Source organism: Haliotis rufescens, unplaced genomic scaffold (assembly GCF_023055435.1).
Source record: "Haliotis rufescens isolate VD_foot unplaced genomic scaffold, xgHalRufe1.0.p SCAF_13, whole genome shotgun sequence".
NCBI classification, from domain to species: domain Eukaryota; kingdom Metazoa; phylum Mollusca; class Gastropoda; order Lepetellida; family Haliotidae; genus Haliotis; species Haliotis rufescens.
The window spans coordinates 16,167,102-16,188,631 of NW_025963813.1; the positions used below are offsets into that span (position 1 = coordinate 16,167,102).

At 41.5% G+C, this 21,530-nt stretch overlaps 2 protein-coding genes across 3 annotated transcripts; both read left to right on the plus strand.

The window, feature by feature from the left end:
- Positions 1-7,961: 7,961 nt before the first annotated feature.
- LOC124122548 lies at positions 7,962-12,447 on the plus strand. Of its 2 annotated transcripts, XM_046485602.2 has the most exons (5): positions 7,962-8,340; positions 8,720-9,123; positions 9,957-10,079; positions 11,143-11,310; positions 12,224-12,447. In XM_046485602.2, exons 2-5 carry the CDS (start codon positions 9,057-9,059, stop codon positions 12,343-12,345), a joined length of 480 nt encoding a protein of 159 aa, XP_046341558.1. In that variant the 5' UTR covers positions 7,962-8,340; positions 8,720-9,056; the 3' UTR covers positions 12,346-12,447. The 2 variants fall into 2 exon arrangements, with proteins under 2 accessions (XP_046341558.1, XP_048250206.1); XM_048394249.1 differs by having other exon boundaries at positions 7,962-9,123.
- Positions 12,448-16,946: 4,499 nt separating this feature from the next.
- Positions 16,947-20,509, plus strand: LOC124122549. The gene is made up of 4 exons (XM_046485603.2): positions 16,947-17,185; positions 18,019-18,141; positions 19,205-19,372; positions 20,286-20,509. Exons 1-4 carry the CDS (start codon positions 17,119-17,121, stop codon positions 20,405-20,407), a joined length of 480 nt encoding a protein of 159 aa, XP_046341559.2. The 5' UTR covers positions 16,947-17,118; the 3' UTR covers positions 20,408-20,509.
- Positions 20,510-21,530: the final 1,021 nt, after the last annotated feature.

The following is a 21,530-nucleotide window of genomic DNA, read 5'->3' on the forward strand; positions in this document are numbered from 1 at the left end:
ATACAACTGACACTTTGTTGTTGATGATAACCTGCATGGTATACAACTGATAGTTTGTTGTCAGTGATAACCTGCATGGTATACAACTGACAGTTTGTTGTTGATGATAACCTGCATGGTATACAACTGACAGTTTGTTGTTGATGATAACCTGCATGGTATACAACTGACAGTTTGTTGTCAGTAATAATCTGCATGGTATACAACTGACAGTTTGTTGTTGGTGATAACCTGCATGGTATACAACTGACAGTTTGTTGTTGATGATAACCTGCATGGTATACAACTGATAGTTTGTTGTCAGTGATAACCTGCATGGTATACAACTGACAGTTTGTTGTTGATGATAACCTGCATGGTATACAACTGACAGTTTGTTGTTGGTGATAACCTGCATGGTATACAACTGACAGTTTGTTGTTGATGATAACCTGCATGGTATACAACTGACAGTTTGTTGTTGATGATAACCTGCATGGTATACAACTGATAGTTTGTTGTCAGTGATAACCTGCATGGTATACAACTGACAGTTTGTTGTTGATGATAACCTGCATGGTATACAACTGATAGTTTGTTGTTGGTGATAACCTGCATGGTATACAACTGATAGTTTGTTGTTGGTGATAACCTGCATGGTATACAACTGACAGTTTGTTGTTGATGATAACCTGCATGGTATACAACTGATAGTTTGTTGTCGGTGATAACCTGCATGGTATACAACTGATAGTTTGTTGTCAGTGATAACCTGCATGGTATACAACTGACAGTTTGTTGTTGGTGATAACCTGCATAGTATACAACTGACAGTTTGTTGTTGATGATAACCTGCATGGTATACAACTGATAGTTTGTTGTCAGTGATAACCTGCATGGTATACAACTGACAGTTTGTTGTTGATGATAACCTGCATGGTATACAACTGACAGTTTGTTGTTGGTGATAACCTGCATAGTATACAACTGATAGTTTGTTGTCGGTGATAACCTGCATGGTATACAACTGATAGTTTGTTGTCAGTGATAACCTGCATGGTATACAACTGATAGTTTGTTGTTGATGATAACCTGCATGGTATACAACTGATAGTTTGTTGTCAGTGATAACCTGCATGGTATACAACTGACAGTTTGTTGTTGATGATAACCTGCATGGTATACAACTGACAGTTTGTTGTTGATGATAACCTGCATAGTATACAACTGACAGTTTGTTGTCGGTGATAACCTGCATGGTATACAACTGATAGTTTGTTGTCAGTGATAACCTGCATGGTATACAACTGACAGTTTGTTGTTGGTGATAACCTGCATAGTATACAACTGACAGTTTGTTGTTGATGATAACCTGCATGGTATACAACTGATAGTTTGTTGTCAGTGATAACCTGCATGGTATACAACTGACAGTTTGTTGTTGATGATAACCTGCATGGTATACAACTGACAGTTTGTTGTCGGTGATAACCTGCATGGTATACAACTGACAGTTTGTTGTTGGTGATAACCTGCATGGTATACAACTGATAGTTTGTTGTCAGTGATAACCTGCATGGTATACAACTGACAGTTTGTTGTTGGTGATAACCTGCATGGTATACAACTGACAGTTTGTTGTTGGTGATAACCTGCATGGTATACAAATGACAGTTTGTTGTTGATGATAACCTGCATGGTATACAACTGACAGTTTGTTGTTGATGATAACCTGCATGGTATACAACTGACAGTTTGTTGTTGATGATAACCTGCATGGTATACAACTGACAGTTTGTTGTTGATGATAACCTGCATGGTATACAACTGACAGTTTGTTGTTGGTGATAACCTGCATAGTATACAACTGACAGTTTGTTGTTTGGTGATAACCTGCATGGTATACAAATGACAGTTTGTTGTCAGTGATAACCTGCATGGTATACAACTGATAGTTTGTTGTCAGTGATAACCTGCATGGTATACAACTGACAGTTTGTTGTTGATGATAACCTGCATGGTATACAACTAATAGTTTGTTGTCAGTGATAACCTGCATGGTATACAACTGACAGTTTGTTGTCAGTAATAACCTGCATGGTATACAACTGACAGTTTGTTGTCAGTGATAATCTGCATGGTATACAACTGACAGTTTGTTGTTTGGTGATAACCTGCATGGTATACAACTGACACTTTGTTGTTTGGTGATAACCTGCATGGTATACAACTGATAGTTTGTTGTCAGTGATAACCTGCATGGTATACAACTGACACTTTGTTGTTGATGATAACCTGCATGGTATACAACTGATAGTTTGTTGTCAGTGATAACCTGCATGGTATACAACTGACAGTTTGTTGTTGATGATAACCTGCATGGTATACAACTGACAGTTTGTTGTTGATGATAACCTGCATGGTATACAACTGACAGTTTGTTGTCAGTAATAATCTGCATGGTATACAACTGACAGTTTGTTGTTGGTGATAACCTGCATGGTATACAACTGACAGTTTGTTGTTGATGATAACCTGCATGGTATACAACTGATAGTTTGTTGTCAGTGATAACCTGCATGGTATACAACTGACAGTTTGTTGTTGATGATAACCTGCATGGTATACAACTGACAGTTTGTTGTTGGTGATAACCTGCATAGTATACAACTGACAGTTTGTTGTTGATGATAACCTGCATGGTATACAACTGACAGTTTGTTGTTGATGATAACCTGCATGGTATACAACTGATAGTTTGTTGTCAGTGATAACCTGCATGGTATACAACTGACAGTTTGTTGTTGATGATAACCTGCATGGTATACAACTGATAGTTTGTTGTTGGTGATAACCTGCATGGTATACAACTGATAGTTTGTTGTTGGTGATAACCTGCATGGTATACAACTGACAGTTTGTTGTTGATGATAACCTGCATGGTATACAACTGATAGTTTGTTGTCGGTGATAACCTGCATGGTATACAACTGATAGTTTGTTGTCAGTGATAACCTGCATGGTATACAACTGACAGTTTGTTGTTGGTGATAACCTGCATAGTATACAACTGACAGTTTGTTGTTGATGATAACCTGCATGGTATACAACTGATAGTTTGTTGTCAGTGATAACCTGCATGGTATACAACTGACAGTTTGTTGTTGATGATAACCTGCATGGTATACAACTGACAGTTTGTTGTTGGTGATAACCTGCATAGTATACAACTGATAGTTTGTTGTCGGTGATAACCTGCATGGTATACAACTGATAGTTTGTTGTCAGTGATAACCTGCATGGTATACAACTGATAGTTTGTTGTTGATGATAACCTGCATGGTATACAACTGATAGTTTGTTGTCAGTGATAACCTGCATGGTATACAACTGACAGTTTGTTGTTGATGATAACCTGCATGGTATACAACTGACAGTTTGTTGTTGATGATAACCTGCATAGTATACAACTGACAGTTTGTTGTCGGTGATAACCTGCATGGTATACAACTGATAGTTTGTTGTCAGTGATAACCTGCATGGTATACAACTGACAGTTTGTTGTTGGTGATAACCTGCATAGTATACAACTGACAGTTTGTTGTTGATGATAACCTGCATGGTATACAACTGATAGTTTGTTGTCAGTGATAACCTGCATGGTATACAACTGACAGTTTGTTGTTGATGATAACCTGCATGGTATACAACTGACAGTTTGTTGTCGGTGATAACCTGCATGGTATACAACTGACAGTTTGTTGTTGGTGATAACCTGCATGGTATACAACTGATAGTTTGTTGTCAGTGATAACCTGCATGGTATACAACTGACAGTTTGTTGTTGGTGATAACCTGCATGGTATACAACTGACAGTTTGTTGTTGGTGATAACCTGCATGGTATACAAATGACAGTTTGTTGTTGATGATAACCTGCATGGTATACAACTGACAGTTTGTTGTTGATGATAACCTGCATGGTATACAACTGACAGTTTGTTGTTGATGATAACCTGCATGGTATACAACTGACACTTTGTTGTTTGGTGATAACCTGCATGGTATCCAACTGACAGTTTGTTGTTGGTGATAACCTGCATGGTATCCAACTGACAGTTTGTTGTTGATGATAACCTGCATTGTATACAACTGACAGTTTGTTGTCAGTGATAACCTGCATGGTATACAACTGACAGTTTGTTGTTTGGTGATAACCTGCATGGTATCCAACTGACAGTTTGTTGTTGATGATAACCTGCATAGTATACAACTGACAGTTTGTTGTCAGTGATAACCTGCATGGTATACAACTGACAGTTTGTTGTTTGGTGATAACCTGCATGGTATACAACTGACAGTTTGTTGTTGGTGATAACCTGCATGGTATACAACTGACAGTTTGTTGTCGGTGATAACCTGCATGGTATACAACTGACAGTTTGTTGTCAGTGATAACCTGCATGGTATACAACTGACAGTTTGTTGTCAGTGATAACCTGCATGGTATACAACTGACAGTTTGTTGTTGATGATAACCTGCATGGTATACAACTGACACTTTGTTGTTTGGTGATAACCTGCATGGTATCCAACTGACAGTTTGTTGTTGGTGATAACCTGCATGGTATACAACTGACACTTTGTTGTTGATGATAACCTGCATGGTATACAACTGACAGTTTGTTGTTGGTGATAACCTGCATGGTATACAACTGACAGTTTGTTGTTGGTGATAACCTGCATGGTATACAACTGACAGTTTGTTGTTGGTGATAACCTGCATGGTATACAACTGACACTTTGTTGTTGATGATAACCTGCATGGTATACAACTGACAGTTTGTTGTTGGTGATAACCTGCATGGTATACAACCGACAGTTTGTTGTTGGTGATAACCTGCATGGTATACAACTGACAGTTTGTTGTTGATGATAACCTGCATGGTATACAACTGACAGTTTGTTGTTGGTGATAACCTGCATGGTATACAACTGATAGTTTGTTGTCAGTGATAACCTGCATGGTATACAACTGACAGTTTGTTGTTGGTGATAACCTGCATGGTATACAACTGACAGTTTGTTGTCAGTGATAACCTGCATGGTATACAACTGACAGTTTGTTGTTGATGATAACCTGCATGGTATACAACTGACAGTTTGTTGTTGGTGATAACCTGCATGGTATACAACTGACAGTTTGTTGTTGGTGATAACCTGCATGGTATACAACTGACAGTTTGTTGTTGGTGATAACCTGCATGGTATACAAATGACAGTTTGTTGTCAGTGATAACCCACATGGTATACAACTGACAGTTTGTTGTTGGTGATAACCTGCATGGTATACAACTGACAGTTTGTTGTTGGTGATAACCTGCATGGTATACAACTGACAGTTTGTTGTTGGTGATATCCTGCATGGTATACAACTGACAGTTTGTTGTCAGTGATAACCTGCATGGTATACAACTGACAGTTTGTTGTTGGTGATAACCTGCATGGTATACAACTGACAGTTTGTTGTTGGTGATTACCTGCATGGTATACAACTGACAGTTTGTTGTCAGTGATAACCTGCATGGTATACAACTGACAGTTTGTTGTTGGTGATAACCTGCATGGTATACAACTGACAGTTTGTTGTTGGTGATTACCTGCATGGTATACAACTGACAGTTTGTTGTCAGTGATAACCTGCATGGTATACAACTGACAGTTTGTTGGTGATAACCTGCATGGTATACAACTGATAGTTTGTTGTCAGTGATAACCTGCATGGTATACAACTGACAGTTTGTTGTTTGGTGATAACCTGCATGGTATACAACTGACAGTTTGTTGGTGATAACCTGCATGGTATACAACTGACAGTTTGTTGTCAGTGATAACCTGCATGGTATACAACTGACAGTTTGTTGTTGGTGATAACCTGCATGGTATACAACTGACAGTTTGTTGTTGATGATAACCTGCATGGTATACAACTGACAGTTTGTTGTTGGTGATAACCTGCATGGTATACAACTGACAGTTTGTTGTTGATGATAACCTGCATGGTATACAACTGACAGTTTGTTGTCAGTGATAACCTGCATGGTATCCAACTGACAGTTTGTTGTCAGTGATAACCTGCATGGTATACAACTGACAGTTTGTTGTTGGTGATAACCTGCATGGTATACAACTGACAGTTTGTTGTTGATGATAACCTGCATGGTATACAACTGACAGTTTGTTGTCAGTGATAACCTGCATGGTATACAACTGACAGTTTGTTGTCAGTGATAACCTGCATGGTATACAACTGACAGTTTGTTGTTGGTGATAACCTGCATGGTATACAACTGACAGTTTGTTGTTGATGATAACCTGCATGGTATACAACTGACAGTTTGTTGTTGATGATAACCTGCATGGTATACAACTGACAGTTTGTTGTTGATGATATCCTGCATGGTATACAACTGACAGTTTGTTGTCAGTGATAACCCACATGGTATACAACTGACAGTTTGTTGTCAGTGATAACCCACATGGTATACAACTGACAGTTTGTTGTTGGTGATAACCTGCATGGTATACAACTGACAGTTTGTTGTTGGTGATAACCTGCATGGTATACAACTGACAGTTTGTTGTCAGTGATAACCTGCATGGTATACAACTGACAGTTTGTTGTCGGTGATAACATACATGGTATACAACTGACAGTTTGTTGTTGGTGATAACCTGCATTGTATACAACTGGCAGTTTGTTGTTGATGATAACCTGCATTGTATACAACTGACAGTTTGTTGTCGGTGATAACCTGCATGGTATACAACTGACAGTTTGTTGTCAGTGATAACCTGCATGGTATACAACTGACAGTTTGTTGTTGATGATATCCTGCATGGTATACAACTGACAGTTTGTTGTCAGTGATAACCCACATGGTATACAACTGACAGTTTGTTGTCAGTGATAACCTGCATGGTATACAACTGACAGTTTGTTGTTGGTGATAACCTGCATGGTATACAACTGATAGTTTGTTGTCGGTGATAACCTGCATTGTATACAACTGATAGTTTGTTGTCGGTGATAACCTGCATGGTATACAACTGACAGTTTGTTGTCAGTGATAACCTGCATGGTATACAACTGACAGTTTGTTGTTTGGTGATAACATCCCTGTTCCTTCTTTATCAAACTATATGTCCTGTATAACATGGCTCATTCGTGCACTCACTTACTCACTTACCCACATACACAATAACCCACCCACCCACCTACATGCAACCACCCACCCACTCACTCACTCATCCACATACACAATTACCCACACACCATCCTACATGCAACCACTCACCCACTCACTCACTCATCCACATACACAATTACCCACACACCCACCCACTCATCCACATACACAATTACCCAAACACCCACCCACTCACTCGCTCATCCACATACACAATTACCCACCCACCCACCTACATGCAACCACCCACTCACTCACTCAGTCATCCACATACACAATTACCCACCCACCCACCTACATGCAACCACCCACTCACTCACTCACTCATCCACATACACAATTACCCACACACCATCCTACATGCAACCACCCACCCACTCACTCACACATCCACATACACAATTACCCACCCACCCACCCACTCACTCGCTCATCCACCCACCGAAATGCACCCACCCACCCACTCACTCGCTTATCCACATACTTAATTACCCACCCACCCACTCACTCACACATCCACATACACAATTACCCACCCACCCACCCACTCACTCGCTCATCCACCCACCGACATGCAACCACCCACCCACTCACTCGCTTATCCACATACACAATTACCCAAACACCCACCCACTCACTCGCTCATCCACATACACAATTACCCACACATCCACCTACATGCAACCACCCACCCACTCACACACTCATCCACATACACAATTACCCACACACCCACACACTCACTCACTCATCCACATTCACCATTACCCACCCACCCACCTACATGCAACCACCCACCCACTCACTCACTTATCCACATACACAATTACCCACACACCCACACACGCACACGCTCACTCCGGTGTTGGATAGATCCGGGGTTGGATAGGCCTCCAGGAACCCATGCTTGAGGTAAAAAGCAACTGTACTTGTCGTAAAAGACGACTAATGGGATCGGGTGGACAGGCTCGATGACTTGTCGTATCCCAATTGCATGGATCGATGCTCATGGTATCTATCACTGGATTGTCTGGTCCAGACTCGATTATTTCCAGACTGCCGTGAAAAAGCTGAGTGCAGAATTAAACAACAAACAACAACTCACTCACAAGGTAGGCAACTGAGGTACAACTTGCTTGTGACGTGGTCAGACCGACGTTGAGCGCCAGTGTATGCGCAATAAAATGTGACGGGAATCGAACCATGGACCTTCTGCTTGGAGGTGGGACACCTTGTCCACGTGAACAAAGACGTTAAGACTTGAACTCCTGACATGAGAGATATCGGAAAAGCGTCTATTGCAATGACCGCCGATAATATTTTATTCCACTTGTTCACATGCGTTATAGGGTACATGGAAATTTAACAAAACGTCTTGATCAGTACTATTCAAGTATTTTACAGGTAAAATAAGATAAATATTATTTGTTGTAGTTGTAACTCTTCTGTCAGGACACTTCTACATGCATAGTTTTTTTTTGCTGTCCACAGGCCGTCATAACATTACATTCTCGAAGAAATGTGAACGGGAGGTCAGTCACTGTGTCACGTGACGCTCATTGGACGTTTTCTGTGCCCTGCAGTGACGAGAGCCGTTTATAGCCGTACAAACAAATGATGGATGGACACACATACCTGTGGTCGATATATTGCTATTGTTCCGTATTATTATTTGAAAGTTATGGCTATGTTTGCTGTCATTCCATAACCAGAAGAATGAAAACAAAACATTTTATTTGTTTGTGGACTGGGACAGGGCAGCTATATAAGTCCCTGACTTTCTACCAAAGCTGCACATTCACTTGACTGACACTCGCTCTTGCACACCATGTTCGCTTCACTACCCGCCCTTGCCATTGTCTTCGCAGTCTACCTGCCGTCGACAGAAGCTCAGAGTAAGTCTTGCACCTCATAGCATTCATATGGGTGTTTGTTTACATGGGTATATGAACATGATTTTGTTCCCAACTCAATCCTTAATAATTCTGTTATAATCTGTGAGTGAGTGAGTGATTTGGGTTTTACGCCGTTTTTAACATTATTCCAGCTGTGCCACGGCGTGTCAGCTTAATGTGGTAGGAAAGCCCGAAGTGATGCACGTCTTAGACGTTTACCACTTCGGTGAAATCCACGAGCACGGGTATGGTGCTGACAAACCTAGAAATATAATGGGGGCGAACCGGGATTCGAACCCACAATCATAGGTTTCTGGCGTGCCCAAGGGACGCATCTCTGCACAGCGAATTGCGGTACCTTAGGCGACAGGGCCACCCGTGCCCCCTATGATCTTTGAGGAGCCTAGTGCTGACCCTGTGAAGATCCGGTGTAGAATAGGTCTTCTGCAACACATACTTGCCGTAAAATGCGACTTACGGGATCAGGTGGTCAGGCTCGCTGACTTGGTTGATGCATGTCATCGTATCCCAATTGCGTGGATCGATGCTCGTGATGTCAAACACTGGATTGTCTGGTCCAGACTCGATTATTTACAGACGATCGTCACATAGATGGAATATTGCAGAGTGTGGCGTTAACAACAAACAAACAAAGTTACATATGTTTGAGGGCAAAAAACATTGCATATTTTCTTGTCTATTTTGATGTTAATTTTAAAAACTGGTAGCCTCACTTGATGGAATGATCGTACGACAGACGTCTTTGTGAAAGCTTTGTCGTCAAGAACCAAAGATGCAAACTGAGTTGAGATTGCCCCTCCTGTCGTTTTCAGCCCGGTGCGACACTGCTGGCTGCCTGAATGGCGTCTGCATCCTGCCTCCAGCTGTTGCTGTCCCCACGTGCAGCTGCATCCCCGGCTTCCAGTTGACCGCTGCCGACCCAAACGTCTGCTTCGGTAAGTCACAGACTTCACCTTCCATTTAAAAAACTGACCAACAAACCCAAACGTCTGCTTCGGTAAGTCACAGACTTCACCTTCCATTTAACAACTGACCAATAACCCAAACGTCTGCTTCAGTTAGTCACAGACTTCACCTTTCCATTTAACAACTGACCAACAAACCCAAAACGTCTGCTTCAGTTAGTCACAGACATCACCTTCCATTTAACAACTGACCAATAACCCAAACGTCTGCTTCAGTTAGTCACAGACTTCACCTTCCATTTAACAACTGACCAACAAACCCAAACGTCTGCTTCAGTTAGTCACAGACTTCACCTTTCCATTTAACAACTGACCAACAAACCCAAACGTCTGCTTCGGTAAGTCACAGACATCACCTTCCATTTAACAACTGACCAACAAACCCAAACGTCTGCTTCAGTTAGTCACAGACTTCACCTTTCCATTTAACAACTGACCAACAAACCCAAAACGTCTGCTTCAGTAAGTCACAGACTCCACCTTTCCATTAAACAACTGACCAAAATATAATACAAAGGAATTACAAGTGGTTTTCAGTTATGAATTTTGTATTGTCAGAAAGTTCCACACAGTGCTTCACACAACCCGTGGTACGTATATGTTTACATGTTGTATTTGCCGACTGGACTTATGATTGGGTGGGTACAAGCTGGGACCTGGTTGTTTGTGTGTCATCTACAATAACGGCCTGGATCGTTGACTTAAACAAGAAAAAGTCGAGATATGGTGTCGAACAACATTACTTAATTCTGTCAACTCAGAATGAATATCACGATGCAGAATATGGATATAATATCGAGGGAAATCTGAAGTCTTCAAACATTTCTGGATAACAGTTTATATTGTTCCTGATGGCATTTGATCCTTCATGCAAGCACGAGACGTCTTGAAGCAATACAGAAGTATTGATCCTTGGATCTACCAACATCGAAGCGCCAATCAAATATTGAAAGAAAGCTGTAGACAAAACATGATTATTTTTGTACTGTTGTATCTGTGGTTCAAGTAGAACTTGCATATTTTGTTGTTGCAGATATTGACGAGTGTTACGGCAACACGTACATCTGTGGGGTGAGTTTTGACCCCTACCTCCGCACCTCTGTCCCCAGCGGGAGGTGTGTCAACACCCCGGCCGGCTCCTATTACTGCATGTGCAACCCCAACGTGGCCCTGTCATCCTTCGACAACAAGACCTGTATATGTAAGTGTCATACGTCCAACACTAGACTGTCTCTCAGTCCCTGGACCATATTATGCTTCCTTCCACCCAGCCCTTACTAACATCTAGTCTCTGAAATGAACATATCGTACAGAAAAAAAACAGTTGTTCAATTATCTTAATAAAAATATAATAAAAGGGAGCCCAGTGACTCTCTTCATTTTCAGATAATGCAGTTATCTAGACTTGCCAAACATTACAGACCTGCATGGGCTGTATTTGATATATATTTGTATCAAGGTCTGTAAGTAAGACAGACTGTCTCAGTCCCTGAACCATATGATGTTTCCTTCCGCTCAGCCCCTATCGGAGATAGATATTTGGCTCCAAATGAGGCAAGTCTGGATTTTCTAAAGGTTCTGAAACTCCCGTCTCAATGGGGCTCCTTTTCATTTTAAATGGAGTTGTTTGTTTCCATCAAATTTATATATTTTCAGTGAGTGAGTAAGTGAGTAAGGTTTTACGCCGCTTTTAGCAATATTCCAGCAATATCACGGCGGGGGACACCAGAAATGGGCTTCACACATTGTACCCATGTCGGGAATCGAACCCGGGTCTTCGGCGTGACGAGCGAACGCTTTAACCACTAGGCTACCCGACCGCCCCCATATATTTTCAGAGTCTAGGCGTTCGTCTCGTTCAACACTTGCATCGCTTTTCGTTGATGTCACTGAAAACAACATTGATCACTACATATTTGGGGTTGGGTCGGGGCGAATGTCCATCCATTAAACACCAGATTCCAGGTGTCAGTTGGCGTGTGTGACAAACACAATGTCAAATACTGCCCGGAATACCAACAAACCAAAACTCTATACCAAAAGGTCGACACAATATAAGCTTATAGCATTGGCACAACATGGTTTTTGATTTGCCCATTTGACCTTTTTTACAGCCATTCCCATTCAACAGCAGCAGCAGCAACAGCAACAGCAGCAGCAGCAGCAACAACAGTCCTTCTACCAAAGCCTTCTCAATCTGTACCTTTTCGACCAGTTTGAACTATTTGATTTTTAACAACAAAATATAAATTCATTCTCAAATGTATATATGTCAATATTTTCATGTAAACTGATATATTCATCTGTCTTTTGAATAAAATGTATGATCAACTAAAAAGATATTGTGATTTGTTTTCATATTGTCTAATCATTGCTTTTGATTGTAACAACAAAGTTGTCCTATGTTGATAATTTATTCTGAATTCGAATCTCATCAAAGCTAAAACGCACAGCCTAAATTCTCTTCAAGGCGTTTCAAGTCGAACTAAAGGCGTGTCATGCATGTCTAAAGCCGTGTCATGTCTAACTAAAGGCGTGCCATGTCTAACTTAAGGCGTGTCGTTTCTTCAGGAACCCATGCTTGCCCCCAAAAAGCGACTGTGCTTGTCGTAAGAAGCGACTAACGGGATCGGATGGTCAGGCTCGCTGACATGGTTGATGCCTGTCATCGTATCCCAATTGCGTGGATCGTTGCTCCTGATGTCAAACACTGGATTGTCTGGTCCAGACTCGATTATTTACAGACCGCCGTCATAAAGCTGGACTATTGCTGAGTGCGGCATTAATCAACAAACAGACAAACACACATTTCCAAGGAAAGTCGTTTCATGTCTAACTCAAGGCGTGTCATGTGCAACAAGAGGCGTGTCATGTGTAACAAAATGCGTGTCATGTCAAACAAAATGCGTGTCTTGTCTAACTAAAGGCGTGCCATGACTGAAGGCGTGTCTTGCCTGAGTAAATGTTGAACGAAAGGCATGTTATGTTTAACTAAATGCGTGACTGTCATGTCTAACGTAACACGTGTCATGTCTAACTAAAGGCGTGTCATGTCTAACTAAAGACGTGTCATATCTAACTAACTTCATTTGTCATGTTTGACTAAACACGTGTTATGTCCAACGGAAGGCGTGTCATGTCTAACTGAACACGAGTCATGTATAACAAAAGGCGTGTCAGGTCTAGCTAAAGGCGTGTCATGTGAAACCAAAGGCATGCCATATTTAACTAAAGATGTGTCATGTCTAACTCAAGGCGTGTCATGTCTAACTAAAGACGTGTCATATCTAACTAACTTCGTGTCTCGTGTTTGACTAAAGGCATGAGTCATGTTTAACTAAAGCGTGTGTCATGTTTGACTTAAGGCATTTCGTGTAACTAAAGACGTGTCACGTTTAAATAAATGCGTGTCATGTCTAACCAAAGGCGTATCATGTCTAACTTAATGCGTGTCACGTTTAACTAAATGTGTGTCATGTCTAATTGAAGGCGTACCACGTTTAACTACAGGCGTGTCATGTCTAACTAAATGCGTGTCATGTCTGACTCAAAACGTGTCATGTCTAACTAAATGCGTGTCATGTTTGACTGAAGGCGTGTGTCATTTCTAACTAATGGCGTGTCATGTGTAACTAAAGGCGTGTCACGTTAAATACATGCGTATCATGTCTAACTAAACACGTGTCATGTCTAACTAATTGCGTGTTATGTCTATCACTCAAGGCGTATCATGTCTAACTAAAGGCGTGTCATGTGTAACTAAAGGCGTGTCACGTTAAATACATGCGTATCATGTCTAACTAAAGACGTGTCATGTCTATCACCCAAGGCGTATCATGTCTAACTCAAGGCGTATCATGTCTAACTAACGGCGTGTCATGTTTGACTGAAGGCGTGTGTCATGTTTAACTAAAGCGTGTGTCATTTTTAACTTAAGGTGTGTTATGTTAAATACATGCGTGTCATGTCTAACTAAAGACGTGTCATGTCTAACTAAATGCATGTCATGTCTAATTAAAGGCGTGTCACGTCTAACTAATGACATGCCATGTGTAACTGAAGGCGTGTCATGTCAGTTCTTCAGTTACTTATAAAGACGTAGAATAATATAATGAGATTTACGATGCTATTCAGTTAGCTATAAGGACGTAGAATTATGTGAGACGTAAGATGATATTCGGTTGTCTATCAATAGTAACGTTTTACAGGTTACACTCAACTTGTCTACAGATGAAGGAGGAAGAGAGAGGAAAGGTGGAAAGCTTGGTGAAGAGTGTGATGAAGAAGGACCGGGGAAAGCAGTCGTAAAATCAGTGATCGGCCGCCACAGTCCCAGCTTCTGAGATGAGGTGAATATTGTTTTACGTCGCTTTTAGCAATATTCCAGTAATATCACAGCGGGGGACACCAGAAATGACCATCACACATTGTACCCATGCGAGGAATCGAACCCCCGTGACGAGCGAACGCTTTAACCACAAGACCACCCAAACGGCCAGCGTGGTGAAGAGAGTTAACGTGTAACTGAAGGCGATGAAGAAGGACTGGAGGAAGCAGTCGTAAAATCAGTAAGTATCAGCCACAGTCCCATCTCCTGAAGACGGGTTGAGGACAATCAGGGATACCCGAGACAAAAAATAAATCCTTAAAAAAACATTTTCACAGCCTCAGCTAGTCCACTAACCCGCGACTTTTTCTGTGATCTCCTACTTTTCGTACATCGTATGTACATATACCTTGCAACAGGCCCCAACTTACTCCCTACTTTTCTCTCATGTCTTGTGTTCTGACGCTTTTGGTTGTTTTCGATTTTCTAAATTTTGAGGCATTGGAATATGTCCAACTTTTCATGCCTATTTCGGGGTAACGGGAGGCTCAGTCGTCTAGGCCGCCGGAATGCACTGTGCAGAGTTGTGTCCCTTAGGCACGCCAGAATACTATGATCGTGGGTTTGAATCCCATATTCACCAAAGTGGTAAACGTCTGAGACCCTGGTTTCATAAGGCACACATGGAAAAGGTGATTTTCAAGGTGAAATGGCCACCATTCGAGTTCAAAACTGTCTGGCACCGTCGTCTCACAGAAGCAACCATGTCCTGAATTGTGGCCTGGGGAATGTTCACCCACTCTGTCTGCAGTGCCTGTGCCAACAGTCGGAGGTTATGCGGTTGTTGCTGACCCACCGCATCACATAAATGTTCCATTGGGATTAACACTGGAGACCTGGAGGGCCATGGCAGGACTTGGATGTTGTGATTCCTGTAAAACGTCAATCTTGTCGTGTGAGGTCGTGCGTTGTCTTGGAAAATGACGTTCGCTTGTTGCATTGCGGAAAGGACGTGTTGCCGGAGAATCTTATCCGTGTAACGTTGTGTCATTAAATTCCCAAGAACTCGTACCAAGTCAGTTCTACCAGTGCAGGAGATGTCTGCCTACATTATCACACTACCACCACCAAATCTGTCCCCTTCCTGGATACTTTTATGTGCATAACGTTCCCCGCGACGCCTGTAAACACGACGTCTGTAGCGACCAGAAGTGGGATACGACCAGAACTGGGATAAACACCGTAGAGAATTATATCTGTCACATGCTAAGTATGTGTTTAATTGACAAACATTTAATAAGAGTAAAATCATCTGCACTTCTTGTGTTTTTTATTTTTACTCCGTTCTGCAAAGAGCGCCAATGGCAGTGCTACTGACTCCATATCCGTCATTTGTAGCTAAATATAGCAGCGCATAAAAGTGATAATGCGGTACTAAAGGGGAATACAATTTCTTCTTTTTATACAGATCGCTAATAAAAAAATGCAATTCCTATAAAAATGGTCGTGTTGCTTATTATCTGTAATTACTACCCATTGCCATGTTTAATTTCTAACCATGATATCACTCCCAAATGTATTATTTGAATGTCTATCATATCATAACCTTCGTGAGGTGGTGACATGTTTAATAATAGAGTAAAGTTTCTGTTAAATAGCTATCTTGGCCACTTCTGAACACAGTGTTTTCCTATGAAATAGCAAAAGCCAAATGAAAATAAAATTATTCTCTAATTTATATATTTTAAAGATGTTATGCCACTCATTGAGGGGATATAAGTGTAATAATACAAGTTCCTAGGATGTTTGTGTTATGCTATTTTTCAAGATTATTTTAATTATTCTTCTCATACACAGAAACACAGGAGGCACATATCAAGGAGTATACAATCATGACATTGTACAATAGGCGATGATGGAGGATATGTACAGTAATATAATTATACTATTATTTTGAATATAAAGTGTCATTAAACATCAAACAGAGAATATGATACACAACAGAGTTAAAAGTGTATGCGCAATAAAATGTGACGGGAATCGAACCATGGACCTTATGCTCGGAGGTGGGACACCTTGTCCACGTGACCAAAGACATTAAGACTGGAACTACTGACATGAGAGATATCGGAAAATCGTCTATTGCAATGACCGCGGATAATATTTTATTCCACTTGTTCACATGCGTTATGGGGTACATGGAAATTTAACAAAACGTCTTGATCAGTACTATTCAATTTTTTTACAGGTAAAATAAGATAAATATTATTTGTTATAGTTGTAACTCTTCTGTCAGGACACTTCAACATGCATAGTTTTTTTGCTGTCCACAGGCCGTCATAACATTACATTCTCGAAGAAATGTGAACGGGAGGTCAGTCACTGTGTCACGTGACGCTCATTGGACGTTTTCTGTGCCCTGCAGTGAAGAGAGACTCATCTCGGCGTTATCACAGCCGTACAAACAAATGATGGATGGACACACATACCTGTGGTCGATAAATTGCTATTGTTCCGTATTATTATTTGAAAGTTATGGCTATGTTTGCTGTCATTCCATAACCAGAAGAATGAAAACAAAACATTTTATTTGTATGTGGACTGGGACAGGGCAGCTATATAAGCCCCTGACTTTCTACCATAGCTGCACATTCACTCGACTGACACTCGCTCTTGCACACCATGTTCGCTTCACTACCCGCCCTTGCCATTGTCTTCGCAGTCTACCTGCCGTCGACAGAAGCTCAGAGTAAGTCTTGCACCTCATAGCATTCATATGGGTGTTTGTTTACATGGGTATATGAACATGATTTTGTTCCCAACTCAATCCTTAATAATTCTGTTATAATCTGTGAGTGAGTGAGTGATTTGGGTTTTACGCCGTTTTTAACATTATTCCAGCTGTGCCACGGCGTGTCAGCTTAATGTGGTAGGAAAGCCCGAAGTGATGCACGTCTTAGACGTTTACCACTTCGGTGAAATCCACGAGCACGGGTATGGTGCTGACAAACCTAGAAATATAATGGGGGCGAACCGGGATTCGAACCCACAATCATAGGTTTCTGGCGTGCCCAAGGGACGCATCTCTGCACAGCGAATTGCGGTACCTTAGGCGACAGGGCCACCCGTGCCCCCTATGATCTTTGAGGAGCCTAGTGCTGACCCTGTGAAGATCCGGTGTAGAATAGGTCTTCTGCAACACATACTTGCCGTAAAATGCGACTTACGGGATCAGGTGGTCAGGCTCGCTGACTTGGTTGATGCATGTCATCGTATCCCAATTGCGTGGATCGATGCTCGTGATGTCAAACACTGGATTGTCTGGTCCAGACTCGATTATTTACAGACGATCGTCACATAGATGGAATATTGCAGAGTGTGGCGTTAACAACAAACAAACAAAGTTACATATGTTTGAGGGCAAAAAACATTGCATATTTTCTTGTCTATTTTGATGTTAATTTTAAAAACTGGTAGCCTCACTTGATGGAATGATCGTACGACAGACGTCTTTGTGAAAGCTTTGTCGTCAAGAACCAAAGATGCAAACTGAGTTGAGATTGCCCCTCCTGTCGTTTTCAGCCCGGTGCGACACTGCTGGCTGCCTGAATGGCGTCTGCATCCTGCCTCCAGCTGTTGCTGTCCCCACGTGCAGCTGCATCCCCGGCTTCCAGTTGACCGCTGCCGACCCAAACGTCTGCTTCGGTAAGTCACAGACTTCACCTTCCATTTAAAAAACTGACCAACAAACCCAAACGTCTGCTTCGGTAAGTCACAGACTTCACCTTCCATTTAACAACTGACCAATAACCCAAACGTCTGCTTCAGTTAGTCACAGACTTCACCTTTCCATTTAACAACTGACCAACAAACCCAAAACGTCTGCTTCAGTTAGTCACAGACATCACCTTCCATTTAACAACTGACCAATAACCCAAACGTCTGCTTCAGTTAGTCACAGACTTCACCTTCCATTTAACAACTGACCAACAAACCCAAACGTCTGCTTCAGTTAGTCACAGACTTCACCTTTCCATTTAACAACTGACCAACAAACCCAAACGTCTGCTTCGGTAAGTCACAGACATCACCTTCCATTTAACAACTGACCAACAAACCCAAACGTCTGCTTCAGTTAGTCACAGACTTCACCTTTCCATTTAACAACTGACCAACAAACCCAAAACGTCTGCTTCAGTAAGTCACAGACTCCACCTTTCCATTAAACAACTGACCAAAATATAATACAAAGGAATTACAAGTGGTTTTCAGTTATGAATTTTGTATTGTCAGAAAGTTCCACACAGTGCTTCACACAACCCGTGGTACGTATATGTTTACATGTTGTATTTGCCGACTGGACTTATGATCGGGTGGGTACAAGCTGGGACCTGGTTGTTTGTGTGTCATCTACAATAACGGCCTGGATCGTTGACTTAAACAAGAAAAAGTCGAGATATGGTGTCGAACAACATTACTTAATTCTGTCAACTCAGAATGAATATCACGATGCAGAATATGGATATAATATCGAGGGAAATCTGAAGTCTTCAAACATTTCTGGATAACAGTTTATATTGTTCCTGATGGCATTTGATCCTTCATGCAAGCACGAGACGTCTTGAAGCAATACAGAAGTATTGATCCTTGGATCTACCAACATCGAAGCGCCAATCAAATATTGAAAGAAAGCTGTAGACAAAACATGATTATTTTTGTACTGTTGTATCTGTGGTTCAAGTAGAACTTGCATATTTTGTTGTTGCAGATATTGACGAGTGTTACGGCAACACGTACATCTGTGGGGTGAGTTTTGACCCCTACCTCCGCACCTCTGTCCCCAGCGGGAGGTGTGTCAACACCCCGGCCGGCTCCTATTACTGTATGTGCAACCCCAACGTGGCCCTGTCATCCTTCGACAACAAGACCTGTATATGTAAGTGTCATACGTCCAACACTAGACTGTCTCTCAGTCCCTGGACCATATTATGCTTCCTTCCACCCAGCCCTTACTAACATCTAGTCTCTGAAATGAACATATCGTACAGAAAAAAAACAGTTGTTCAATTATCTTAATAAAAATATAATAAAAGGGAGCCCAGTGACTCTCTTCATTTTCAGATAATGCAGTTATCTAGACTTGCCAAACATTACAGACCTGCATGGGCTGTATTTGATATATATTTGTATCAAGGTCTGTAAGTAAGACAGACTGTCTCAGTCCCTGAACCATATGATGTTTCCTTCCGCTCAGCCCCTATCGGAGATAGATATTTGGCTCCAAATGAGGCAAGTCTGGATTTTCTAAAGGTTCTGAAACTCCCGTCTCAATGGGGCTCCTTTTCATTTTAAATGGAGTTGTTTGTTTCCATCAAATTTATATATTTTCAGTGAGTGAGTAAGTGAGTAAGGTTTTACGCCGCTTTTAGCAATATTCCAGCAATATCACGGCGGGGGACACCAGAAATGGGCTTCACACATTGTACCCATGTCGGGAATCGAACCCGGGTCTTCGGCGTGACGAGCGAACGCTTTAACCACTAGGCTACCCGACCGCCCCTATATATTTTCAGAGTCTAGGCGTTCGTCTCGTTCAACACTTGCATCGCTTTTCGTTGATGTCACTGAAAACAACATTGATCACTACATATTTGGGGTTGGGTCGGGGCGAATGTCCATCCATTAAACACCAGATTCCAGGTGTCAGTTGGCGTGTGTGACAAACACAATGTCAAATACTGCCCGGAATACCAACAAACCAAAACTCTATACCAAAAGGTCGACACAATATAAGCTTATAGCATAGGCACAACATGGTTTTTGATTTGCCCATTTGACCTTTTTTACAGCCATTCCCATTCAACAGCAGCAGCAGCAACAGCAACAGCAGCAGCAGCAGCAACAACAGTCCTTCTACCAAAGCCTTCTCAATCTGTACCTTTTCGACCAGTTTGAACTATTTGATTTTTAACAACAAAATATAAATTCATTCTCAAATGTATATATGTCAATATTTTCATGTAAACTGATATATTCATCTGTCTTTTGAATAAAATGTATGATCAACTAAAAAGATATTGTGATTTGTTTTCATATTGTCTAATCATTGCTTTTGATTGTAACAACAAAGTTGTCCTATGTTGATAATTTATTCTGAATTCGAATCTCATCAAAGCTAAAACGCACAGCCTAAATTCTCTTCAAGGCGTTTCAAGTCGAACTAAAGGCGTGTCATGCATGTCTAAAGCCGTGTCATGTCTAACTAAAGGCGTGCCATGTCTAACTTAAGGCGTGTCGTTTCTTCAGGAACCCATGCTTGCCCCCAAAAAGCGACTGTGCTTGTCGTAAGAAGCGACTAACGGGATCGGATGGTCAGGCTCGCTGACATGGTTGATGCCTGTCATCGTATCCCAATTGCGTGGATCCTTGCTCCTGATGTCAAACACTGGATTGTCTGGTCCAGACTCGATTATTTACAGACCGCCGTCATAAAGCTGGACTATTGCTGAGTGCGGCATTAATCAACAAACAGACAAACACACATTTCCAAGGAAAGTCGTTTCATGTCTAACTCAAGGCGTGTCATGTGCAACAAGAGGCGTGTCATGTGTAACAAAATGCGTGTCATGTCAAACAAAATGCGTGTCTTGTCTAACTAAAGGCGTGTCATGACTGAAGGCGTGTCTTGCCTGAGTAAATGTTGAACGAAAGGCATGTTATGTTTAACTAAATGCGTGACTGTCATGTCTAACGTAACACGTGTCATGTCTAACTAAAGGCGTGTCATGTCTAACTAAAGACGTGTCATATCTAACTAACTTCATGTGTCATGTTTGACTAAACACGTGTTATGTCCAACGGAAGGCGTGTCATGTCTAACTGAACACGAGTCATGTATAACAAAAGGCGTGTCAGGTCTAGCTAAAGGCGTGTCATGTGAAACCAAAGGCATGCCATATTTAACTAAAGATGTGTCATGTCTAACTCAAGGCGTGTCATGTCTAACTAAAGACGTGTCATATCTAACTAACTTCGTGTCTCGTGTTTGACTAAAGGCATGAGTCATGTTTAACTAAAGCGTGTGTCATGTTTGA